At 38.2% G+C, this 27,979-nt stretch overlaps 1 protein-coding gene across 1 annotated transcript; it reads left to right on the top strand.

The window, feature by feature from the left end:
• The first annotated feature begins 3 nt into the window (after window positions 1–3).
• Window positions 4–23,400, top strand: LOC127656851 (tumor necrosis factor ligand superfamily member 10-like). Its single transcript, XM_052145371.1, has 5 exons — window positions 4–349; window positions 10,197–10,346; window positions 15,786–15,822; window positions 16,057–16,158; window positions 18,845–23,400. The coding sequence occupies exons 1-5, from the start codon at window positions 152–154 to the stop codon at window positions 19,297–19,299; spliced, it is 942 nt and encodes a 313-aa protein (XP_052001331.1). The 5' UTR covers window positions 4–151; the 3' UTR covers window positions 19,300–23,400.
• Window positions 23,401–27,979: the final 4,579 nt, after the last annotated feature.

The following is a 27,979-nucleotide window of genomic DNA, read 5'->3' as shown; positions in this document are numbered from 1 at the left end:
TAGTCCACACACTCGCTGCATGCGTGTGTCGGGCAGACTGTACCCTCCCACGGCCGCTCTCCACCGAGAAGAAGGAGTTTATTTACCGTGCTGTTGTAGATGTATATTTGTTTATCACTGACTGGTTTTATACTCACGTCTTAGGAATGCCATGGCTACTCAGAATAACCAGGATTACTTCAGGTCGGTCAGCAGCGAGTCCAGCGCATACATGATGGTTCCGGCGAACGGCCGCGTTCGGGACTCGCCGTCTAAGTTATGGGTCGCAATGGTCGTGATTGTGGTGGTCGTGCTGCAAATCGCCTCGACCACCGGGCTCTTTGTCTATTTAAATATGTCTTTATCGCAGGTAATGCTTTCTGAGTTTGAATTATTTTGCATTGATTTGTAGACACATGGGCGTTATCTCAAAACTTAGTGAGATGTAGTCCTAAACTTTAACAGAAATTTGGAATCATAAACGCGTCGCGCTCAAAACAAGAGTGCGCGACCTTACTAGCGTATATAAACGCGCTCCACGTGTTCATGATTCCCAAAAGTGCTGTCTAGGTAGGTAGCGTACTACGTTTTGAGACGCGGTAATAGGCTACATAGTCTGCAACAGAGTATAACTTTTACGAAGCTTTTCTATCAGGATAAGAACTGACACAGTCAAAGTGAAACGCTTTGTGAGAATTGATTGTGATGGGGAAATTGTTCGGCTCTTTTTATGTCATTTTATCTGTACAGATTTGTAGTTTCATATCCGACTACTGATACGGATATTTCATCAACACCATTGATCTAATAGCTACTGATTTGAAACAACATCAGTGTTTGCAGATTTATTAAAACTATTGAACATTTTTACATAACTGCAAAAGCATAATTAGCCAATGAAATGGCACAAGATACAGGAATATCGTGTAGGCCTATTTGTTTTTGGAACATTGTTTTCAGAAGTTCCCGTGCATGCTTTACTTTCCAGTTTGGCAACATGTCGCGATCCAACGTGCTACAAAAATAACAACAGGTGCTTGTGATAACATTAGGTGAATACGTCATCATCCTTTGAATCAGAGCTGACTTTTTTGGATCATTTGCACTGAGATAAGGCAAAGATTCCTCCACACATTCCCACCTCATCTGCTGTCTTTTTGTAATTATGCATTTAAGTAATTACACTGTATGTGCTTGAATATTAGTATACACGTTATTACAAGTATGTGCATGAAGATTTGGCTAGTATAGGCCTATATATCGGCGAGGCCAATAAATCAGACGATATTCAGAGTTTTTATTATTGCATCGGCGGATAAATTGTCCTGTTAAAACGATTTGTTTTTCAAGCCGCAGGGGCACAGAGAATCGCCAGCTTGCATGTGTAAAGGAGCTGAAACATGTAACCGACCAATCACAGTTCGTTTTGTTGTTACGTGCTTGGCTGTTGACTTTCCGACTTATGTTGAAATTTTAAATTAAGTTGAGTTCAGTTTTCACCCATAAAAGTTAAGGGTAAATATTTTGTAATATCTTGATATTATTTTTATTCATAAAGGACAACTTTAATGTTGTTCTGTATTTTATTATTTAATTTTGTTTCAACTGACAAATTGTCTTAAAAGAAACATTTTCTATGGTGTCAATAGCATCACAAAACACACAACTGATCAGACTAATATCAATAAATCAAACCAATTAATCAATTTGTTAAAAAAAAAATCTTTCAAATGAACAATATCACAATAACACCAATCACATATTTATATGAATCATATAAAAAATTGCATTAAAAATGTAAATGAATCACTTTTTCAAAATGGTGGGGAAATTATTATATGCACATTCAAGCAGACCCTTTTTCCTCTGAACTTTGACCTTGACCTTCTCCACAACATTTTGTTTTTTCAAAATACAAGTATTTAACATTGAAAACACCACTGACATGATTGATCTCATGTCAGTGGTGTTTTCAATGTTAAAAACTGGGCAATCATTATTTTTTAATGATTTAAATTATTAATTTGATTTGCTATTTTGACTTATGCATACCTGAATTATTAAAAATGAAACATAAATAACTGTAAATGTCATAAAAAGTGCTGTATATGATGAAGGATACAGGGGCTTTTTCAGGAAATTGGCTAATTCAAATATATATATTTTTTAAAAAGTGAAACCTTTTAAGTTATAGAATGAATCCTTTTTAAGGATTAAAAACTGCTAAAAATGTTATTGTTTTATTATATAGTTAACTTTTATTAAGCACTATATTTACTCAAAATATGACACAGAAAACTTTAAATCATAAATGATTTTGAAACTTAAACAGATAGTTCAACATGTATGACTTTCTTTGTTCTGTGGATATAAGGCAGAATAACAGCCTCAGTCACCATTCACTTTCATAGCATCTATTTTATTTTCCTCCATACAATAAAAGTGAATGGTGACAGATTGACAGCCTCAGTCACCATTCACTTTTATTGTATGGTGACTGAGGCTGTCAGACAGATTGACAGCCTCAGTCACCATACAATAAAAGTGAATGGTGACTGAGGCTGTCAATCTGTCTGACATCTCTTTTTGTGTTCCACAGAATTAACAAAGTTAAATGAGTTTGGAACAATATGATGATGAGTAAATTATGACAGAAATGTCCATTTTGTACAGTGCCTTTAAAATTAAACTTTTTTGTTTTTATCACAACACGTCGAGTTTGGTTATCAGAAATCTGAATGTTGTTTTTCAGGGTTTTTAATGTTATTACTGCTGATTGTGAAGGGTTAGTCCTAATATTTGCTAAACAGACTCTGTGGTTTTGATTAGGGAGTCAAGAACACTCACTGATTGAGAATACACCAAAGACAAGTTGGCATTACAACACGCAACAATAACTACTAGTCTTCATTGGGTTCTGCTTTTTTGTGATAAAGTAATGCAATGTAGTCATACTCTGATGCAGCTTGTTGGCTATTGTATTGCTAATTCATCTCATAAACCATTGGATAAATGGGAATGCAGTTGGATTGTCTGAGCCCTGAATATTGACTCCATAATGGGGATTTCAAAAACGCTTCTGAAGCAAATCCAAATTTACAAATAGGGCTGTATTTCACTATCAAAACATTAAAGCTGCCCTTCGATCAGCATATCCAAGCGATAGTACCTGGTGTGATAAGGCTGATCATTTCAAATAAACGCTCCCTTTGTAGTGAAATAGAAAATGAGGTTAATTCACAGTCACACTGAGAGACTGTAAACACTACAGGGAGGATAAAGAGAGAAGCTCCCACACATGTCGCCTTTGTTGGAATTACATGGGGTTCTGGCTAACCTATTTGTATGTAACTGCAGTTGACAAAACTCACTGAGAGAGGGTGTTGGGTTGGAAGGTGATTATGATATGTGCAGTTTTGAGTCATAGTTGTGGTGCTGAGTCGTGATAATTGTCTTAAGACTGAGTTTGTATGTAGTGCCCTGTTTTGGTCAGCACTTGTGGGTTTTTGTTTAGTTTTTTCTGTTTATGCCAGCTCCAAACTTTTTCTCTCTCAAACAGCAAGGTTTGTGTGTAATTCTGGATAGGCCCCTCATCAACGATAACAGTAAAGTTATACCCTGCAAGCAAATGTTTGTCTCGTTTTCCTGGGCTCCCGATGGTAAACCTCCTGTGACATATTACACTGCCAAGATCAACAACGTCTCACTCTCTCACCCGCTTGTTTTCATCTCTCCTTCACTTTCTGTCTTAATTCTTATTACATTTTATTCTGTCTTTCCATCTCTTTTACTCCCTCTCTCACTCTAAAACCATGCGTATTTTATGGAACAACTTACAGCTAACTCTTGCTGTCTTTCTCTGATATATTTTTGCAGATTCAAGTTACACTATGTTTGCCAGACCTAAGGAAGGCATGGGTAGATTCCAGTGTTACACAGACTTTTTTTTTAATCAAAGTTCAGCCTTAAATGCAAATCTGACATGAGGACAAAGTCCTAGATCATTTTTACTGATATGAATGGCTTTGAGCTATTTGAGACATTTTTATACTTTGCTGTCTGGGAGCCTGGTAAGCATGCCTTCAAATTGATTGGGGAGCATAGAGAAGCTTTTCGTTTTTTCTAAATAAGTAAAACTAAGCCATGCAACTTCACAAGCACAGTATACTAATTCATTTCTCGGTATAAATCATGTTTAATGCACAAGACACAGGCTTTTATAATAAATCTGAGAGAGGTTTGAAGTATCTCCTGGCCTATTTTTGAGGCCCTAGTCATGATTAAGTTTTAGTCATATATGAGTAAAAAAGCCTTAGAAAAACATTTTCAGGGATTAAACACCACCGTTGAATTTGCAGAAGGATTTAAGATATTTTTTTCCCGGGAGGGACTGTAATTAATTCAACACAATGACAAGCTGAATGGGCGAGAAAAGAGGTGTGAGAATTGTGACATATTGTGTGAGAATGTGCTGAAAATATAGACACACAAGCTCTCACTTTAGACACACACACACACACACATACATACAGCTGTTGCCTAATGAACATTCTTCAGCACTAACATAAATATCCTGTGCTCACTCTTGGTGCACTGGCCAGATGGGATGCTCACAATGTTGTCCTGAAAGACAAGTAAACACCTCAATTTTACCCCATTATCAGAGCCTGCAAGGACAAACAAAGCCCTAGTTTATACCAACAGTTCTGGTAATAAAACAATGCCACACCCTCACATAGATCCATTAGCGCAGCATAAATATCTCAGCTGTGGCACTGTCCTTCCAATGACATTTGGGGAAAGGACGTTTTCTCTTTAAAACATTTACTGATTAGGCCCAAAAGGAAGATTCAACTTCTTAATTCATGAAATCTAATCAAGTGTCTCAAGTTAAAATTATTTAATAATTACTCCATGCTGTCTTTGTCAAGTTTAATTTCTGTATTTATTATGTGCAGTGGAAAATCCTGCTTGAAGTGCTAAGATACTTTAGCAGGGCTAGATCACCGTTGGGGCCCCATATGGATGGAGAAAAGAAGTCCTAGCCCACTGACAGGCGAGTAGTTAGTATTCTGGAAGAGTAAAATTCAGTCAGAATAGCAGAACTCAGGCAGAACGTGATGGAGATGGCCCGAGACTTCTTACAACACCCAGAGGACTTCACAAACACATTAAAATGGGCTCTTAAAAAGGTCTGTCTTCATTGGCCATTTACCAGAGATTTGTTAGCAAATGAGAGAAGCCAAGACAAAGGTGATTATGACAGAAAGAATAGTTACCCTTGGCAACTGTTGGTTTTGCCACACACAAAAGTTGAAAGTTTGTTTGCACAGGTATATACTAGGGCATTGATGACATTCCAAGTATTCACTTTATCAGAAAGTTAACTTGTAAGGAAAATATTGTACTGTATGTATCCTACACATACTGGCATGTGCTAATTTTAGAGAAAATAGCCACTGAAAGGAAAAAACCTATACAGACTTTGTTGACATGCTTTTCATTGTGTAATCTAAATAAAACTAAACTAGAAACTTTGCTCAAAAAGGGGGTTCCGTCATAATTTACTCTCCTCTGCGGACCTTAGATGATGTTAAGCAGAATATCAGCCTCTGCCAACATTCTCTTACATTGTATGGGGAAAAAATATCCAATGAAAGTGAATGGTGACTAAGAGTAAAACCTGCTATATACTGTAGGATTTTTAGTCCTTTAATATTGTTGCTTGTCAGACTGTACAATATGAATGCATTGATATCGCAATGGCACACTGTGTGACAATATGTCAGACTGTACAATAAATCATTGCAGCTCCCTAATCGTCCCGATCAGTGAACGTGACTCACATTATGGGAGCGTTGCAGAATAGAAGTGAAACGGTGAGATTTGCCTGCCCCAGAGGAGCCTTTTTTTTTTTTTTTTTTTAAGTCAGAACATCTGCATTTCTGTTGCTCCAATACCACTCCATCACCTGCATAGGCTACCATATAAAAATTAAGATTAATTTAGTCAAATAGGCCTATACAGCCTGATCACTTATACAAAAAATAACAGATGTTGAAATGTTGAATGTGAGTGCGGGAGGAAGCCTACAGTAATAATTAGCTACCACAAGCAAATATTAATTGTGGAAATAAAAAGAATTGTGACCCGAAAAATTTAAAAATTCTCCGTTCACATTGGAGAAAACAAAAAGGGTGGGTTATAGTACATCTTTGTCCTCTTTTAGTTTAGAAACCAATTGGCCACACAAAATAAAAAAAAATCATATAGGCTAATAACATATCGCTCTTGCAAATTCCCTATGGATGATGCACAAACATGACATAGATTTCTATAATTGTGTCCAATTTTATCTGCTGATTTGGATTAAATGTCCCATAAATGCTTACCAATATAAATTGTTCAAACATTGTCCAAGTGAACTGGGGAGTGAGAGTGGAGTGGACATTCTCAGCTGGCCGTCATAATTGCAGTCGCACTATACAGCTGCAATGCTACATTTTTGACACAGCCAGAACTTCGTTGGAGGCTAATGTCATTGCAAAGGCTATTAATCGGCCGTCAGTGAATATGTCACACTGAACATTGTAAGATTGCCAATTTTGCTCTACGATGACAGAAATCCTTTAGGATTCCCGAAATTTATCTCAGATGGCAGAATCGTGGCCAAAATCGTACAGCGTGCACTGGGCTTAACATAGAGAAACTGCCTAACATCTCCTTTTAGGTCCAAATGAAAATGAAAGTCATATGTTTTTGGAACAATAAGAGGATGAGTAAATGATGACAAAATTGACAACTTTGGGGTAAACTTTCACTTGAATCCAAGCAGAAGTGCAGGACTTGAGCTCTAACAGATCATTTAGATCATGACCAACTCTCATTCCACTTTCCTTTCTTTGAGACCATAGGAGGGAACTAGAAAAAACATACACATGGATCGGGATGGAGGAAAAGAGAGAAAGTGGGGAGGGCATGGTGAGACATTATGGAGAGAAAGAGAGAGAGATACCTAGACAGAGAGCCCCTTGCATGTATTTAAGTTACAAGTCTGGTTTCTCTTATTTAATCCTTTCCTGAAAAAGCAATGGATGTGGAGTGAAGCAGAAAGTTCAGTGGTGGCTTCTTTTCCCCAGTAAGAGGAATCAGGGCTAACACTGAAGCATTGTTCCCGACTTCCTGATGCCCTCTCTGGGATCAGAAACCCTCAGCCCCTCCGGTGCACAGTACTAAATACCACCATCTATGTTGATTTTACGTAACTGAGTTATTTTACTGCATTTTGAACTACATGTGCATTGATTTTATTGGGTACAGCAGCCCATCTGTTATAGATTATGTATAGCAACACAAGGATGATGGAGGTTATATGTACAAAAGTTGGGGAGTAGCAGCATTGCACCAGAGTTGTTTAATTTCTTTGGTATACATCACTGAGCTCTTTATTTGGAACACTATGGTCCTTATTAAGTGCCCGCCATGGTCTTCTGCTGTTGTAGCCCATCCACCTCAAGGTGCGACGTGTTTCGCAGTCTGAGATGCTATTATGCTCACTACAATTGTACAGAGTGGTGTGCTTGAAAATCCCTGGAGATCAGCAGTTACAGAAATTCTCAAAACCAGCCTGTCTGGCACCGAAATAACTGAGATCACTTTTTCCCCATTCTGATGGTTGATGTGAACATTAACTGAAGGTCCTGACCCGTATCTGCTTGATTGTATGCATTGCACTGCTGCCACACAATTGGCTGATCTGATAATCGCATGAATAATTAGGTGTAGCTAGTGCTCAGTGAGTGTATATTATGATGACAGATGATCAATTGCTGGCACGCACTTAATCACACCCTGGATAGTATGTCAAATTCCAGGGCATGTTTAAATGACCCATTTCTCAGAAACATAAAGCAGGAATTAAAAGAAAAAAATATGTTTACTGTCATCAAGACTTTGAGCATATATGCACAAGCTATGTCACATCAGGTTATTTGTGGTCATGTAATTAAACTGTGAGCTGTTCAAGGGTGATTCTGTGTTAAAAGTGCCTTTTCACTGCTGCATTATAATCAGCCTACATAGCTAAAGTGGTAAATAGAACCATTATCAGGAACATGAGCCACTATTCCACTATAAGGCTGAATGATTCTTGTTTGTGTAACCGTTACATTCTGTACCAATCCAGGCTTGTTGGCACATTTTCTTTTTCCTTCATGGTGCTGTAAAATTAGGATTAGAATGGTCTTGCTGGGCAACATTCTGTTGAGTTACTGACAAGCAGAAACTCCTATCTGACATCTTTGCATCAATTTAAATTTGTTTAACTTTTCCTGTGGTGCTTCTGATAGAGCTTCGCACAAGCAACGTCTAATACACACCTTCGGGTCCTGTGGTAACCAGGAAGTAATTGTGTTCACATAATCAATGATAAGCATGATTTCGAAGTTGTATTTTTCCCCAAAGATAAAATTTTTAGGGTGCCTTCACACTAGCACTTTTGGTGTGCACCCAGGTTCATATGACGTCACAATTCGGTTAATTTGGATGATGTGTACATTGGATGATGTGAACGTTAATGTTCATTTGGATGATGTGAACAATGTTTTCGAAACCCTGATGTGCACCCGCGAACTGCACTCAAGTCAGCTTGAAAAGGTGGTCTGGAGTATGGTTCATGTGAATTCTGGTTAGGGTGTATTGTTAATAAAATATGCTTTCCTGTTGACTGCATTACATCATTTACAATTAAAAACAACTCCATTTTACCTGGAAACTGGAGCTCAAGTGCTGAATACTTTCAACAACACTTCCAGCTTCAGCCATTGATGGCAGCGATTGGAATTTTGGAAAGCACGGACCGATTTTAGCTGAAGAATTTTTTCCTAATGTCACCGATTCACAGTGAGTTCAGTCTGAAATGCTACAAGGTTCAAGGGTGGAAAAACATTTATAGATGTTCAGTGCTTAGAAAAACAGTAAAAAAAAAGCCCCTAATAAGAACTGACCTTTCTTCTTAGTGTACTTTGCTACAAATGTTCAGTCATGTGACAAAATCGAAACTGGTTGTTAATCAACACACGTGGCAGAGTCTGCACTTGTCCTAAAGGTGTTTTCGGCACATTTAGGTAGAAACTTGCTCTGGTCTAGGACAAGCCTCTCAAAATCAAGTAATCATCTTTCCTATTCCACAATAAATTGTGAAACTAGTCTCAGAACCGCCCCTTGCTTTTCCTGTAAGTGTGGCCTGTTCGGCATGGGGATCCCTCATTACCTGCCCAACTCACTTTGAAAACTGCAAAGCAGTGTGAGCTAAAGAAACACATACACTCCCTCCACACCTTCTGCTGCCACGCTCCACCGGCAACTGGACCGGAGTCATTAAGAGATTTTGCGGACCATGACTTCAAGCAATTTCTGGCCCAAGGCTTTAAAATTGCATCCAGAGATCCTTAACTATATTTAATCCTTTTAAAGTTCAGGGAGAGACTCAGGGTTTCAGAGCTGGGACCTGAGAGGACAGAAAATGAGAAAGAAATAAAACTGAACAAAGTTCTGGTCTCAAAGCAATGCCATATTAAAGTCTCTTGTTATGTAGGACATACAGTACTTCTCCAGCTGGCTTGAGATGTTTGTGCTGAATTTGTACTCCACTGGCTTTCCATTGCAAGCCCCATTGCAGATGTTCTCATCTACCTCCCTGGAAAGGGTCAATAGTGAAGCATGCCCTCATTTTGATCTACAGCCTTAGCTTCAGCCTTGAGCCGGTTGTTTCCTCATTGAGCCTGTCTTCAGCCCTCTGCTGATTGTTTTATAATTAGCTTCCTAAACCAAAGTGCTTTTTCACATTTCCAAATTTGTAAAATGGAAGTAAACTACAGTGGGGTAAACTACTATAGCAGTAAATGGGAGACCACAGCAAATATTATTTTTGCTTTCCCATTTCCTCCAACAGCAAAAGAAAAAATCTACTACTACATTTCCACAACTTTCCAAAATATTATGGCAGTCAAAAGAGAGAAAGATACCAGTTACTGTCACTCCATCAGCAGCTGTATTTGTAACTTCATGGCAGTAGTGATGACTATTTTGTTTTAGTAATGCCAGGGTAATATATCACAAAGATAATAATGTTATAAACTCACTGTAAAGCCACACTCAGACTGCTTTGTTATTGGGATTTGGACTTGTGTTCTAATCTTCATCATTGCCATTGGCAGGTTAAGAGTCAGGGGGTCACAGAAGAGCTGCGGTGCCTGGGTTTGCTCAATGCGCTGGATAAGGACATAGACATTCCTGAAGACCTGGCCCAACTGTTTGGAGAGCCCTGCATCAAACTAGCTGAGGGTATCAAGGCCTATATCTCCAAGGTGAGTTGACAGCTTAATTTGATATTGATTTAATGCAAAACATTCCAACTCTTCATTTGTTGGGTTATCTGTTGAGGCAAGCTATGTCCCAATAACAACTTTTAAAACATCATATGCCTTGTCAGCATTTGGGCAAATTTGTAGTCAGCAGTTGCAAGTGAAGTTCTTCACAGCATGAAACAACTTGCTATTACCATAAATGTGTCCAGGCAAGTGATTACAATCTCCTAAGGGAAGAAAAGTGGATGGTTGAGTCATGGGAGTGTTTTCAGGCATTTGTACTTGTATATGCAGCATTGTAGAGAATGAGTCACCCCTCTGTCCTGATCATAAACCAGTCTAGCAGTCCAGGCTCAGATTTGAAGAAAATGTCTTGGTTTTCCCCTGGCATGGCTGGTTTGTCCTTCAACTTTAAAGTGCTCAATACATTAATGAACCTGACGTTCAGTTTTTTTCTGAAGGTGTGATGGGACTTTCAGTTTATGAAGTAGTAAGGGCAAAAGCACAATAAAGTCAAACACCAGGAAGCTTGCATTGAGTTGGAAACTTAGTGTTGCAACTTCTGTATGGTATTACTTTTTGAATAATTTTCCATGCCACCCCTTTGTTTACCCAAGTCCCTAAGCTCCGGGAATATATGTTATCGGGTTTTATGGAGCGTGTCTCTCCTGTCCCAATTTACCCCTTCACCCTCACTGCTGTACGCAACAACCCGTGCGTACCGTCAAATCTTTCACTACTAATTGAGTGAGGCTGCAAACAATTTATTGGCACTTGGAGACAGAGGCATTTGCCTCTTAATTAAAAACACATGTGCCACTTCTAAGAGATGCAATTATGGTGTGCTGAAGAATTCCCTGATCACGTTAAGGGTCGGTCACTGGAAAAAGTAAATAAATATGGATTTAGGGCACAGAGAGCTTTGCCAATTTAATAGAAAGTGTATGTGACAGACTATATATAAGTCCTAAAGTACACACATTTTTGTGTGCATGCATGTTCACGTGTCAACACAAATTTGACAGTGAGATTCGGATTAAGATAGGTAGATTTTTATATGCAGAGGGAAAAAACAGCACAATTTGAGTCCTGGGCTTTTCCTCAACTTAACGTCAGCAGAAAGGTAAAGCACACAGAGAAATAACACAAGAAAGGGAGATCGAGAGCATGTTCGAGGGAAAGGCAGAGAATGAGTGAGTGAGGAGAGATGGAGGAAATGCATGTTTCTGAAGCAAAGGCCTTCAGAATCTAGAGAATGCCAGAACACCTGGAAGTTATTATAGAGGGCTAAAAAAAACTGCAAAAAGAAAAGCACGGCCCTATTCTGTCGTCTTCCAGATTCTTGACTTTAGCTGGACCAAGCACACAAACATGTACAGACATCCATTATGCACAAACCCCTGTCCATTGTTGCTCCCTGGCTTGCTGTCGCCCTTGTGAGCTTTTATATGATGCTTAATGCAGCATGAATGCTCATCTAACAAGAGTCAAACCCTGCAGGAGATTTGTAAATTCATCGAACAGATGCCTGCATCCACCGAGAATATAAGAGGCATGCAAGCATTGACCCTAACAAATCATAAGTCACTACAGTGTCTCGGCCAAAATGGATACAATCCAGCTCAGAAATAATATCAGCATTCCAAGGAATATTATATGCTGAAACAGCACCTGAGTAGGACCCAGGGAGCAGCCACTCGTGTCCTCTCATTATCCTTAAATCCCTGCTCAGTTTCCCGCAAAGCTAAATGGGACATTTGTCCCCCACATAGTCCTTTTTCTCCCCATGTCTCGGATTCTCCTAATTACTCATTAGATGAGGAAGCATCTCATCTTCGGGCTCATATCCGCCACTGCATCACCACCAGCATGCCAGACTAGAGCCTGAAACAGATTTATGATGAAAGGCTTGATCATACACGGGGCATTCCGCCAGCCACAAAATCTTCCACTGTTAGCCAATTCCACCCTCAAAACAAACACAAAGGCCATCTCTGTCTGCCCTCTAACCTTTATCTTCTGCATGATCATAGCTCAAACACTGTGTTTTTGGTTCTGTGGTGAGTTTTACTACATGCGGATTGTTTGGATGAATGTATTTTTTGTTACAGAAGACTACTGGAAAGAACAGCTTATTATGACAAGATGAGAGAAGGGCCTTGTAACAAATAAACACAAGACTTGTTAGAGTGAAAAGGAAAAGAAGGAAAAATAGACAAGTTAATAAAGTAATATTGCCTGGTCCAGTTGGTATTCTCATGTTGCGCTGTGTGTGGACTACACGATGGTTCGCCTCTTGCCAAAAATGTGCTGAGCTCTCAAAGCTGGTATTACTTAGAGTCAAATTTCAGCAAGTGCTCTGTAGTGACCTTCCGTCTAACAGAGAGAAAGAAAGAAAGAGATTAACTTGGGTTTAAAGCCTCGGAAGTTATGAAGCCCATTCTCCACACCAAAAGACTGATGACAGCCTGTCACATCTTTAAAATCCCATTAAGTGTCACAGTGTCAGAGAGCCCTGACTAGAGAGGGAGTTAGGGAGGAAGACACAACTACAACTACAACTACAACTACAAATATAACATTAACCCCAACTGCTGTTTCTAAAGTCTAGGTTAGTAGATACAAATGAGCTTAAAAACATGTGAGAGAGGGAAAGAGAGTGAGAGAGATGAATTCTCTCAGGGCTTAAAGTCAGATTCTGGAGACATTTGTGCACTGTGGTTGAACAGCGGGGTCCCTGGTGAAGCGGCCAGGGGACAGAGGAATGGGGCCAACCAAAGACAGCAGGAGACCAAGAATGGCAGGAAACAACTTGTAAGCATACACACACCCCCCATTCATTCTAAGGCCCATAACTGGCATGCACAGATTTTATCCAATGAGTGTGTACTGTATACAGTGATTATAGTCTGTATTAATGCCTTGGGACTTTGGATTATTAGCTACTTAACTGTACAAGCCTGAGTCACAGATAGCAAAGTCAAACGCTCTGAGATTTATTGTTTGCTTTTCTCTGAGCCTCAAGTAAAGAAAGAGTTATTTATTAAGATATCTGTTGTAGGAAGAAAGAGCACAGTGCTTTTGTTTCTTGGCACAATCTCTGGCACTAACGCACAGAAATTTAAAGGATAGGATTGCCATCTCTTTGCAAAGCTCATGAGCTGAAGTGGATGCTAATGGTTCACTCCACATGCTGCGTACATGCACTTGGTCTATTCCTGCTCCTTTATTATCCACGGCCACATGCCTTTTCTGGATCACGGGAACGGGGGGCCAAAGGTTTAACACTGGGGGTGTTTATTGTTATTGTTGAGGTCTTTGTATGGGTTTTTTCCCTGCCCTCCACCTTTTGAACTCTGTTGTGTTTTGCAAAAAACAGTGGCATGCATGCTTAACTAGATCTTTAACTAGACTTCCTGGCAAAAAAATAAAATCCTAAAAGAATGTGTGCAGGATTATTGTTGGAATTTTGTCATAAATTGGAGCCAATCCTAATAAATCCTAATAGGATTAATTAAGAATCCTATAAGAATCACATAAGACCGTGGTGGACAAACTGATCTTTCAACATGAGTTTTTCATTCTTTTTCAGTCCTGTTGAATATTTTGTCTTAATCAGAACCTTACTGGACCTTTAAAGGAAATTGCACTGGGAGTGAAAGGAGTTTTACAATCCTGAACGTTTTTCTGTAAATTCTTTTTGATGTCCTACGGAGGCATTTTATCTTATTTAAAGACATAATAGCTCTGTTGGGAACTGTATTCTAAAAGATCAATTTTTTGTTTTGTGCTATGATGCTGTTAAAAATGTCACTTTAGGACTGGTTATGATACAAATAGTTGCTAAAAGCTAACAGACTCTTATAGTTTTAACAGCCACATTCGTTTTTAGAAACATCTGGTCTTTTTTTCTTTATTTTCCGTTCTCGTTTCTCTCTCTATGTCTTTCTATTGTTCTCTTTTTTCCTATCTTTGTCTTTCTTCCTTTTTCTGTTTTTCTCTTTTTTCTATATTTCTTTTTCTTTCTGTATCTCTCTCTCTTAGGTATGGCACGCTGCATCTGCTAGAACATGCTCAAATGGCTTTTATCTGCACCATATGCGAGATGTTGAATTGATTTTGGGATCATTTACCAGAAATTATGGTGAAAAGGAAAATCCCTGGTCAGAAATCCATCTTTGCAGTGGCCTGTGTAAGATTATGTCATGTTATAAAGCCTGCAGGCACTCGGCTGTCTGATGAATGGAGAGGAGAGAGAGCCAATAACAACAGAGACTCCATCACAAACTCACTTTGGATGATGGCTAGACAGAGAGTGACTGGGGAGGTAGGGACTGAGAAGGAGAGGGGGAGAGAGGGGAAGGCAAGAAAGGAAATAAACTTATTCCTCAAGAACAACATTTTTGTTCATTTGTTGTTTGAACAAACACATGTCAAATATTTTAAATTAAAGTGTTTGCATTAAATCTCAGTTATATTCTACACAGACTGGAATACACAACAACTGAATGCAACATTCAAATGTACTGCGAAACAGAGAATGGCAAAACAAAAATATTATAGATTGAAAATATATTGTAAAACATTGAGGGCCAAAACACTGCAAAATGTATATTTGTTGTAACTATTAAGTGACGTTCAACCTTTATGAGAGAAGTATTCAAGAGAGAGGGCAAAACCTGCATGGGGAAATTGGGTTGAACTTTGGCTTGTTACTTAGTAATTTAATTTTTTTATCTGAAAGGCTTCTTGGATTCTTTTGGTCAGCGCTTTACAAATAGCAGATTTCTATCTGACATTCTCTTGATTGTTTTTGCCATCGTGTTTAATGATGTCTGGTTTTAGCACAGTGATTACATTCCCAACTACATTTTTAACAAATCGTCAAGAGTTTTCTATTAGTTCGATTTGGTTAAATCAGTTGGGGGTTGGAGCTGAAATTGGCCCAGAGGCAATGGAAAGAAGCCATTAAGTAGAGTGTTGTTGGTTCAAGCCCCAGCCACTGGGACTAATGATCTGAATACTGGGGGAGACTGGTTGAAATATGGCCTTTACAAATGACTGGACAATTGCCCTTGTGCAAGGTGACCCTAAAACTATTCTTAGTAGTTTAATTCTGTGATTGACCCTCCAGCTCAATGCAAAGTTAACATTTCTGTTCATAGAAACTGCTGTCTTAAAGGGTTGTAGAGAAAAATGTAGTCCTATCTGTTATAAAATGGTCAATTAACTTGTATGTTGTGCTCTTTTGTAACATAAGGTAAACTTTAACCACAGTCAACAATGCTTGAAATAAAAGAAACAGAAACCAAACAAGGAAAGACACAGTTCAAAACTGAATCATCCAGTTTCTCATTCTTGTTAATTATCTAGAATTTGAGGAGTCATCAAATGTCACTCAGTTTCCTCAGCTAATGGGACTTTTTGTGTATGTCTCAGGTTACAGACAGTATCATCTCCAAACAGGCTTTACACGGTGAGTATCTTATCAGTTATTTCTCTAATGAAAAATCAGTTTGCAGTAATCATTAGTCTACGGTACGTAAGAATCAGGAACAATGGGACTAAAGAAAAGTTCTAAAGCTTTTTAAAAAAACAATCCAAAACAGTTCAAAGAACAGGAAACTGGTTAAAGTCTCTTGTGAAACACGTTGAAACATGCTATGTTTTTGTATGTGCTGACTGTATTTACTGTCTGTTATTCCCTCAGAAGCAAGAGCCATGCCTCATCCATATAATACATCAGGGTCAAAGTTCATGACCACTGTGGCACAGAGGCCATCAGCCCACCTGACCCTTAGCAGCCTCCCAGGTAAGCCTGTGTGTGTCTGTGCATGTATACACATGCACATGTCTTGTGGCAAGCTGACCTTCATGTGTCCATTCTGCTCGGATCAAAGCTTAGTCCTATTTATTATGTGCGTACTTGATTTATTCAGCCAAGCATCCCACAATGAAATGAAACCAAGTCAAACTGGCTTTGTTTCTGGAGCACGAGTTGCATGTCTGATCACTAGGCTGCAAAGGAGTGTACACATTCTCTTTTTTACACATCCTGCATATGCTTAGCAGATGCATCATTATTCACAAAACTGTCTGATGATGACACCGTAATGGATTGCATACAAGCAGCATGAAAAATCTCCACAGTCTGCCAACTTCAAAAAGCGAAACCGTTTAATCCTCAGGAACAGTTATATTAACCACTGTGATACACATCTGTTGTTGTGATGTTTTCTCTATATATTTTGTCAGAAAAATGGCCCGCTTAAAACGTTTTAAAGCGTTAAATCTTGCGTGATATTGATCTTCATTGAGGAATGTGGCTCATCGTGTTTGAGGAACATGCTGCCTGCTGCCTTCATGTCCTCTACACCTCTCTTCCTCCCTCTCTCTCTCTCTCTCTCTCTCTCTGTTCTTCAATTTTTCACTTTCTCCATTTCCTCCTCTCCTACACAGCCATACCCTCCTGTTCTGATCTGTCCTGTACTCTTAAGGCAATCTACCAATCTTTCATTCCTCTTTTTTACCTTTTGAATTATGACTTTTCTTATTCTCCACCAGCTCCTTGTCTTGGAAACTTCTTCTCTACTCTGACACATCTCTACTCTGACACTTCTCATACCTTCTTTTTTCTTTTTTGGTCATTGCATGGTTTATTTTCATTTCCACATTTTGAAAGTCAACATCAAATCAAAATGTACCCTTTTGTCTTCTTAATCTTTCATCACAATGTAATAACTCACCCTGCCACTGAAATTACTTTCCTTATTGGCTGACGGTGCCTAGGCTGCATGGGCTATTGGTTAATGGAACCAATTAGACATGGTTTAAGGCTACTGTTTTAGGTAAGGCAGCCTGTCTAAAATCTTGCCAGTTAATACAGTGATTTAATGCTGGTTATTGTAAAACAGTGTTAGGAAACTACTTTGACTTTCTCATAATTTAAAGTAGTTAAACTATACTCAGTCTACTCTTTAATAACCCTGTTTTTGTCATTTTTTACCTGTTTAAGATCATTGCTGGGGTGTTGCTTGATTTCTCATCGCTAAATATAAGTGAATCATTTATTGTAACAGGTTCATTTACATGAACTGTCCAAAAGTACCGGTTCACTTAAATGATTTGGATTTCCTAGTGCTACTTTAGTAAGAAGATGGTTTAGGTGAGCATGTTTGTTTACTCCAATGGCTGATTTACTGCATTTGCTATAGTACCCACCTACTGCAAATAAAAGCAATTAGCATTTTGCGATGCTGCTCACTACTTGTTGAAAAATGTTGCTTGTTACTGGAAAGCTACACTATTATGGTACTGAAAAATGTAGTTAAGTTAGTAGCGTTGCTACTTTTAGTTAGTTACTCCCCAACACTAACATTAATGTTATACTGGTTACAGCAATAATAACAAATAACAATATATTTTAAAATGAAGCGTTACGATTACCATTTTCATATGTTCCTGCAGCTCAACAAGTAGTGCATGGCACTAGCAATGGCAAGATCATGGGCTTGATTCTGTGGGAACAGACAAACTGATAAAATGTATATCTTGAATGCACTGTAAGTCGCTTTGGATAAAAGCATCTGCCAAATGTGTAAATGCATATGTCAATGTGCTCTCTATCTTCAGCCTTAATGTCTTAGTCAAAAAGCCTCCTCAAAAGTGGCCGTTGGTGATGTTTCATGAGGGGAGTAGTTCTCCACAGACAACTGCAAACTTGCGTTCAGGGGCCGGTTGCATAAACAACCCCATTAACTTAAGATTGTGCCTAACAATTAGTTTGACTAGCTAAATACACCATTGAAAGCCAGTTGCATGAAACAAGTTCACAGTTGTCTTTAGTAAGATGGTCTAATTTGCATTGCAGGAAAAGAAAGACACTGAATAGCTTTAAAAAAAAATGGCCTATAGTGGACGCTTAATACAGTTTTCATTCGCTTCAAAATATTTGCTTATACTTGCTTGACAGTGCTTCAAAATGTATTCCAATGAATAAAATGTAGTGATTTTTAACCCAAATAATAAAAAACGCATGACATTTTGTTACCATCGTTGAAGTCAAAAGTCTTCTACAAAGTCTCAACTTAAGCCCCTTTCAGCCCTCAACTGAAGCCCCCTCAAGCTCAGCTGAGAGTTATTTTCCATGGCAACATGGAATGCAAACAAAATTTAGCCTGGGGTGTGCTGTCTTACATTTTGGCCTTAAATTAGACTGATCTAAGTTTTTATGCAACTGACTGAAAAAATTAAGACCAAAATTTTAGATGACTAACTAGTAAGTCTAGTCTAAAACAGTTTTATGCAACAGGCCCCAGGTCTTGCTCCATTCTGGAATGGAATGCTCACTTCTCACAATCCAATAAATTCCTAAAATAAAATCAAACCCTGTCCCACATCAAATGCCTTAATTGACTTGGAAATGCAACACATTACTGAAGTAAAATTTATTGTGAATGCCATTTTATGTTGACTGTCTCTCTCTCCCTCTGTCTCAGGTGGTGCTCAGTACTCAATGCCTCAACCAGACCTACACCAGTCCTGCCGCCACCCAGTGCGCTACTGGGCCAATCAGAGCGTTCGCGGCCATCTGTACAACATGACGCTGGCCAATGGACGCCTTCGTGTACCCCAGAATGGCCGCTACTACCTGTACTCCCAGGTGTACTTCCGTTACCCCTCCCCCAGTGAGGGTGATCAACACAGTGCAAGCCACCAGCTGGTCCAGTGTATCTATAAGAAAACCTCCTACCCAAGGCCCATTCAGCTTTTGAAGGGAGTGGGGACCAAATGTTGGGCACCTGAAGCAGAATACGCACTTCATTCCGTGTACCAGGGAGGCCTGTTTGAGCTGCAAGCAGGCGATGAGGTGTTTGTGTCTGTCTCTTCTCCCAATATGGTATATGGTGAGGATTCTTCTAGCTACTTTGGAGCTTTCCGTCTGGACCTCTGAAAGCATATCAGAGGAACTACCCCAGGACTACATTGCCCAGAATGCACTGGGCAGAACATTCTGTGGCTGCAACCCATAGAAGACTTAATAATTTCATCGTCTAACTGTCCTTTCTATAAAACAGACATTGAATATTTGAAGGATGCGTTAATGAGCGACATTCAGACATGGTTGACAGAGGAATTTATGTATATTTCTACAATCACATCAAAGATGTAATTCTGAAACGGTAGCAAAAACAAGCAGGAACTCATGCAAGGTTAATTTGTGCTAATGGATGTAAGAACTAAAGACTCTCCTGTCCACTGGAGGGAAATATTTTTGTCTGCAACAGATTTACCACAGAATTTGGAAAACAGAGATATGAGAAGAGAACGATGACAGCGGGAATGTGGAGGAAAGAGAGCGGAGAGTGGAAGCAGCTCTACCAGCCTCAAAAGCACCATCCTGGCAGGTTGCAGTACATGTGAAATTCTTGCTGTCCAGTCAAACCCATGGAGCAGAATGCCCTGACATAAAAAAAAAAAACAGTTATGACACAAACAGAATTCCTCTTTTGCATAGATTACTTTTAGATACACACCCACACTCATAAGATAATTTATGGCTTCCAAATATGCAAAACGCAGACATAAGACAAAACAGATTTCATCTAAATCAAAAAGCACATGTGTTTAGTCTCCTAGTCAAACACAAATCACACAGTCTTCGTCCAATTATCGCACACTTTTACAAGATGCAGATACACCTACATTCACACTCAAACAGAGTCTCCCTCTGCTGTCTGGTCCGGGGTGCGGAGGAACTGCTGTCAGGGAGGGAACGCACAGAGGAACGTGCTCCCTGCCTCACGTGGTGTTCACTGTCTTAAAGGTTAAATAAACACTATGCCACACTGTTTGTTGAAATGTTACACCCAGTCTTACAATGCTTTGTTTTTGCTAATGCTAGATCTCACAAGATCTCAGCTCACCCTGAAGAAATCATTTCTTGACCAGTGGCACATCATATATGTGTTTTCCATCTTTCTTTCTCTCTGTGTGTGTGTTTGGTTGGTTCAACCTGTGTATATATTGTGTTTTATTCAGAATCTCGTGGTTTGGAATTGAATGTACAAGCATTGTAATGCTGGCTTTTCTACTAAGGTTTCTTTCTTGCATGGAAATCAAACATTGAGCCTCTCACTGTAAATGTAAACAGCCTAGAAAAAATTGACATTCTCCAAAGGAAGCAGCACTGTGAAAGAGAAATGGGAAATTCTATATACTGTACGCCAGCTTTTCTGAGGAAAAAGTGTTTGTTTCAAGGAGGAGAGGGTGGGGTAATAACTTTCCTCTGTAAATGCTGCAAAACTGTCACAATGGTGTTTCTCCGATCAAACAAAACACTTTCATTGTAAACCGCAAATGGGTTTTCCTCTTTTTGGACTCTGCCCCAGTTTTTACTGATAAAGTCAGAAAGATCCCTTGCCAAGACAATGCCTTAAATCACTAAATACAAGGAGAGCAATTGAGTCAAGAAGGTATGGACACAATGTTAGTTATACCTCATATTATAAAACATAATTCTGTCTAGCTGTTATCAGCAATTCGTCTGGATTAAGGAACTTGGAAATAGATTTCATCCAAAGGGGAGAAACCATTTATTCTATAAAAGGTTAAAGCTTTTTGATGCCTTCAGTGCAAAGGCATTTCACTCAGATCTTCTGAAATGCACAATAAAACTTAAACATTATATTGTTATAACAGTGTCATAAAACTGTTATAACATAAATAATGCCATGAAGCTCCCCCCTGCCGGTTGCTATTATTGTTTTAAGGAATGTGACATCAAATACCACCAAGTTTGGGGTAACGCTTCAGAATAAGGTTCTATTTGTTACCATTATTAAATTATTTAGATATTTTGAAGTAACAGTGGACACTGTTTTATTAGGCTACAGCTTTTATTAATCTTGTTTATTGTTCATTTATAAAAACACAATTGTTCATTGTTAGTTCATGTAGTTCATAATGCAATAAATAATGTTAATATATACTTAACTTTTCATTTTTAAAATGTGTTAATACATGTTGAAATTAACATTAACCAAGATTTATAAATGCTTTAAAATAATTGTTTATTCATGTTAACAAATTCAACCTTATTATAAAGTGTTACCAAGTTTTGTGTCCTCAATTAAAGTTATAATGTATGTGTAAAAATTCCTTTGTACCACTTTTATGAAAGCCTCTCACAGAGTCTTCACTGTAAGTGATGGATATCCAGTGCTATTAGAATTATAAACATAACATTAGTATTGCGACAATGGCATATACTTGGTTAGAAATAAAAGATGATTCAAATTAGTAGGCCAGAGACCAGAAACATCACAAGCTGGCTTTGATGTAATGGTCAGAAGTTATTTAAATACATACCGAAATTCATAACACAAAACATATATTTGTAAATGAAGTCATTTGAGTTCTGTCTGACATAAAATAGATGGATTAGCTCTGCAGTAGCTCTCTCTACACTTCTAGTTTAGACAGCTCTGTTGATATGATGGAAAGTATCTACAGTATAGTTTTGTTATGTCGCAACACTCCTTTTTACACTTATCTGAGGTTCACAGTTCATTAAGTTAGTGCCTGTTGTCACTATTTCATATATTCGGGTCACAGGACAATGCCCACGTTCCCAGATGAAGTATGTGCTGGATTATATTCATACTACTCGCCTGCATACCTAAAGAACATTCTTCATCAAATGCAGTAAATTCTCTGACAATAAGCGAAGTCGTACGCAGCTTAACATTTACCAATATATGGGGAAAAACCAACCCAGACTTAAAGACATACACAACGTCATCATTGCCCAATACCCATCAGTCTTTATAGCCATCAGAGCCCAGCGAGGCCTTGCACACCCTCACAAATAAACATCCACCTAAAGATAACAATGCATCCCCAGAGTATATATTGCAATTGCACTCCCATTGTTTCAAAAGACAGTTGGAGGCTTACATTTAACCAGTCAGTCTGCTCTGGCCTGTGTGAGTGTACTAGTGGAAATAAGTATCTGTTGAACATGAAGGTCGTGGTTAGGTCAGGGGTGGCCAGCAATGAAAAAAATTGGCTGAATTCCAGCATATCTAGATAGACTTCAGCAGGACTTGCCCTCTGAACCGCATAGCACCACAATGTGAGCACAGAAGAAAAATGGATGTTAAGTGTATATGTGCGTGTGTTTTTTAATGAAATGCTCCAGTGGTTTCTAAAATATTGGATGTAATATTTTGCATGCCCACTTTAAACAAAACTCTCACTGAGCTCTGGAGAGACTTTACAGGACTGCTGTGAAAAACTGGACGGAATATAACACATCGAAATCCAGTGAGCAACATGAACTGTCAGGCGAAACAAAAAGACTATTGTTTTTCCTTTTCCAGCGAGAGCCGCAATACTTTTTTTGTCTTGAGATTGTTAAATTCTCTACCCACCAATCTCCGGGTCTTTTCCATGTAAAGATGCACTGTTTACCAATGTTGCGCCTCCATCTTGGTAAGAATGTACTGATATCTCTCACTCTTTATTGTGTCATTTTACAGTGTCTGATCTGTGTGCTTAAAACATGTGTTTGAGGTGTCATTTCCAATCATTAAAGTGCCTTTTTTTTTTTTAATCATGAGTCACCTTTTGATCATGTATTTTTAGTTATTATGCACTTTTATGGGGTGGCCCATATCACAATTTCTTCACTGCTTTGTTTTCTTTAAAACTTATAGACACAATACCACAATCAATAGCTCATTTATCCACCAAAACAAACACACTGCTCTAACACAGAAGATGCTTTCACACACACACTTAGCTATGTAAAGAACACACCACACTGAAAAAAGGGAAAACAGTTGAAAATAATAAACCAGTACACTTTAAATCATTTTAATACATTTATGTTTGAGAAGAGAACATAATTATATTCAAGTCCAATTGATATTCAACACAGACGTTAAAAAGTAATATGATCACATTGCTATGAAATGTTCAAATGTAGTCAAACTTCTAACATGTCAACCCAGTCTCATGAAAATTAATTCTTATTTTATGAATTGGCTATTTTGTATGATTTCGTACTAGTAAATTTGGAGAAGCGTGTCATGCTTATTAATATTATGTCCTTACCCAAACCTCTTATCTAACCCCAACCGATCGGTAGAGTGTGTAAACATAATAGAAAGCTGTTGTGTGTGACAGACACAAGTTCTTGTCACGTAATAGATGGAAACGATGTCCAGCAACATCATTGGCTGTAGTGAAAGTCATTCATATGTGTGAAAATTTCAAAATTTGAAAAGTCCTATAAATCCTTACAATTTCACCATGAGAGTGTGTAGGACAATGTCCACTCTATGGGATTTTTAAAATGAGCTATTGCAACAAAATTCTTTAACATTGTCACAACTCAATGTAATTGTGTACAATCCATCATGTTCACTTAATCCAGTTGTGTTGGGACTATGTGAATTATATTAGTTGCATCAATGTATTGCTGAAACCAGGCAGGGGATTTCCATTTCCCAGCATGCTTTGCATATGAATGGATTGAGAGAGTACATTTTTAAATAAAGTGTTATTTTAATGCATGTTAACACAAAATGAAACAAGTAGGGGACTTGTTAGTGTTTAATGTTCTGTTATGCTGGGATTTAAATGAGTTTCTGTTGTTTAAATTTTGGAGGTTACCATTGTGCAAAATAGTGGAACTAATGATTAGGTCGAGGTTGTGTACATTATTATTGATAAATCAGAGTATGATGATTCTCAAAAACTAAATTCTGAAATATCAACAGTATAATGACTGATTGGGGATCTTTAAAATCTCAACAGCATCATCACCGTTGTCGTACAGTATATGTGTGTGTGTCTCTCTAATGTTTCTGTTGCTAGCTAACATTTACTTGCAAGGTTCAATAGTGTTATTTGAGCAGATCAAATTTAAGATAGGTTAGATTAGTTGACTCATTTTACATTACATTTATGCATTTGGCAGACGCTTTTATCCAAAGTGACTTACAGTGCAGTTATTACAGGGACAATCCCCCCGGAGCAACCTGGAGTTAAGTGCCTTGCTCAAGGGCCCAACAGTGGCATCTTGGTGGTGGTGGTGGGGCTTGAACCCCCGACCTTCTGGTCAGTAACCCTGAGCCTCAACCACTGAGCCACCACTGCCCCCGACTCAATTAATGAGTGGCTTACTCATACATTAAAGCTTCAGTTATTATATAAATGATTCTTAAAATGATTTCAGAGAAATACAGAATCATTCAAAAAGTAACAATTTATTTGCCGTGTAGGATTTAAAACATAAGTTACAGAAACAAGTCAAAGAACATACCTGGCAGTTGAGAAAACTACATGTAATTGCAAAGCATGGGAGATCTGAATGCAGATTCCTATTATTAAAGTTACACACATTGAGTTGTGGGATCATCTGACTACAGAGGACCATGAACAATGCATCACATCTCCTTAAATACCCAAACCATAAACAAAGGGAATTTTGGGAGTGGTTAGGTTTAGAAGTCCTGGGGTCACACCTCATTAACATGCAGGCAGGGATGGGGACAGACCTCTAGAATTCTACAGCATTTGGCAAAGACTTTATAACTTTGTTCCCATTAGTTTTATCAACATGGGTATGAGACCAATATACCAATTGTACTGAAACATCTTAAATAATACCAAACATTACCTAGTCACATTATTTGTATACATCAGATATGATATTTTTATCTTAGGTGAGTTTGAAGTGATTCTGAGCTGAAGGGGAATGGAGGAGTAGGAGAGGGGAGAGAATAGGACAGATGTGGAAGGACAACAATGAAGTGTGAATTTGCAATCCTCGCTCAATGGAGCGTGGTGCCTCAGGAAGAGATGCTAATTGTGAGAAAGTTCAAATGTTGATTTTTTTCAAAAATCATACATTTGCTCTTTGCCTCCCTGGGGAGTTTTGTCCTTCGAATGCAAACACATTGGTACCCTGCCTTACAACATTTTCATGTGTGTAATCTGATTACAGTTTCTTTGTGGATTACATAATTGCATATAGATTATAAAGTACATTATATATCAAGGACTGACTAAATGCAAATTGCTGTTTGATGAAAGTGTGTAAAGGAGTGTAAATTGGTACTTAATACACTGAAAATTTGATTTTCCTCAAAACATGGAATAAATAGGCCTAAACCATAAGTAATAGATTGAAATTTGCCCCTGGCAATCTACAGTGCATGAGGACATACCATAAAGTTCTATTGTTTCTGTATGAAGCTAATTATAAATACTACTGAGTACTACTGACTTGTTTAGCATTTTTAGAAATATATATATATATATATATATATATATGGATTGTTTTTCCAACTGAGGATGTACATGGATGGCCCTCAAAGGGAGGTTTGGTCAGAGTAATACCTTACTTCTAGAGACAAATGTGTTTCCAAAGTACATTATAGCCAAGTAAAGCAACACACACACACACACACACACACACACACACCACACTTTTACTTGACCTTCTAAAAGAGGACACAATATAGACTTCTATTGTTTTATATAAGGCTAATTATAATTACTGCAGAATAACCCAAACACATTTTCTTTTTTATATATAATTTGATCCACTTTCACCTTTGAGGATGTCCATGAACATCCCAGGGAAGTTTTGGCAGATTAATTTTACTTCTGGGGACAATCTGATCCCCCAAATTTTGCCAAATAACCACTCCACACCCACACTCTTCTTTAAAGCCTTTCTTAATATCCCTCCCTCGCCTTGTTCTCATAAGTCTTCCAGACAACCTAGCTATGAGTCACCATCATTCTTATTTTGTTAGTGTCTCACATTCACAAAAACAAAACACACTCACAGGCCACACACACTTACCAATTAAGCAACGTCATCAGTGTTGACAACACACCAGTCTATTCAGTTCCTTAGATATGGCCACACACATCTCTTTAAACTGTCAGAAACACACACACACACACACAGTCATTACGACAACCTGCCCAGAGCACTTAGACTGCCATTGCTCCTGGCTGCAAAAACAGACCCTCTCTCAAAACAATTCAAACACATCATCACACATTCTGCTGGGCAGATCTCCCTAGCAATCCATCAGTCACATGTCATTGTTAAACCTTTTCTGCCATCCATTAAGACATTCCATTTCACAAACCCATCCTTGTCCTCCTGAATTCCCAGAATCCACCAGAGCCCTTCGGAATGTCACAGGAATTGCATCCAGGTCAGCCCCTGTCCAAACCAATTAACATCTCTGCACACAATCATGGACCTCAATAATCTCGTTTGCACAGGACCAGAAAAGAGTAAATACAAACAAAAAAAAAAAACAAACAGGACAGCTGGCACAGTGAGGCTGGAAGTCTTTCTGGTCAGACAGATCATCACCCTCCCCTGAGACCAAGAAGCAACCCCTCTGGCCCACATTTGTCTCCTGTCCTCCCTGAGCTACATAAATTAGGCCAGTGAAACACTGTTTTTAGGACTGTTTGCACTTAGTATGTGGTTGCCAGGGGGTTAATTTAGGGTTACTTTTAAGTTGTTTTGACTGATCTTTATCATAGACATCCATAAGTTGATAACTCATTCAGCTGGTTTGTGTAGGTCAGCCACACATAAAGGAGACCTGTTTGAATGCAAGTCAATGAAGTAGATGCCTCAGTGTGCTGACTAAACTGCTTTAGTGTTGAAACAGTTCATCATACAATAAATGGACTAGATGTGTAATCTTTAATGTTTTCTATGATATAGGGTACAACGGAGCTAAAGGCACTCCTTAAGGAAAAACTTGCTTTTTTCTGGTCACAAACTGTATCAAGACTGAAAAAGTACTTTACTCTATTGAATATTAATGGAGCAACATAATTTGTGCGAAAATAAATAATAACAGAAGTTTTTCTATAAATTATTATTAATTTTTTTAAGGTGGTGAGTATGAGTAATCCCAGGGGGATTAAAGTGATATCATTACATAATCATTCATTACATTTAGGAAAAAAATAGGATTTATTTACAGCACATAATATTCTGAAAGCATTTTTAAATCTCAGTTTAATAAGCCCAGGTTTTGGTTTATGAAAAGTATATAGAAATAAGATACTACATGAATGATTGCTGCTATGTACTATATGAATAGATAAAAAATATGTTATTTGAATAAACAAATGTTTATGGATATTTTTAGAGCTGGACTAATTTATTTTTATGTCTCAATGATATTCTGGTACCTAGATATGGCAAGAGTCTATTCACTGAAAGTCTATAGGATTTTGCTCCCATTTTGTCATCTGTAGGCAAATATATTAAGTCTGATTGCTAAGAAAAGTATCAGCATGATTCACATGATTTTAAGTATCATCCCATTGCACAAACAGGAGTTACACACTAAAGTTTAATATAGTACCAAGGTTTAGGAGTTTAGAACAAACCTTAGCCAGCATCAATAATAAAGGCAAATTAATCAGAACTGGAAAAGAATCAAGAAGGTTTGAATCATTCAAGAGATCAGCAATATGTAAAATTATCCACTTGTGTCATCTGTGAACAATTCCTCACAAAAAAAAAAAATTAAATAAATAACAGTCTGAGGCAGAATCTTTACCTTTAAAAC

Source organism: Xyrauchen texanus, chromosome 2, assembly GCF_025860055.1.
Source record: "Xyrauchen texanus isolate HMW12.3.18 chromosome 2, RBS_HiC_50CHRs, whole genome shotgun sequence".
In the NCBI taxonomy this organism is placed as follows: Eukaryota; Metazoa; Chordata; class Actinopteri; order Cypriniformes; family Catostomidae; genus Xyrauchen; species Xyrauchen texanus.
The sequence above is the reverse complement of the archived record's forward strand: the minus strand, read 5'-3'. Positions and strand labels throughout refer to the sequence as shown.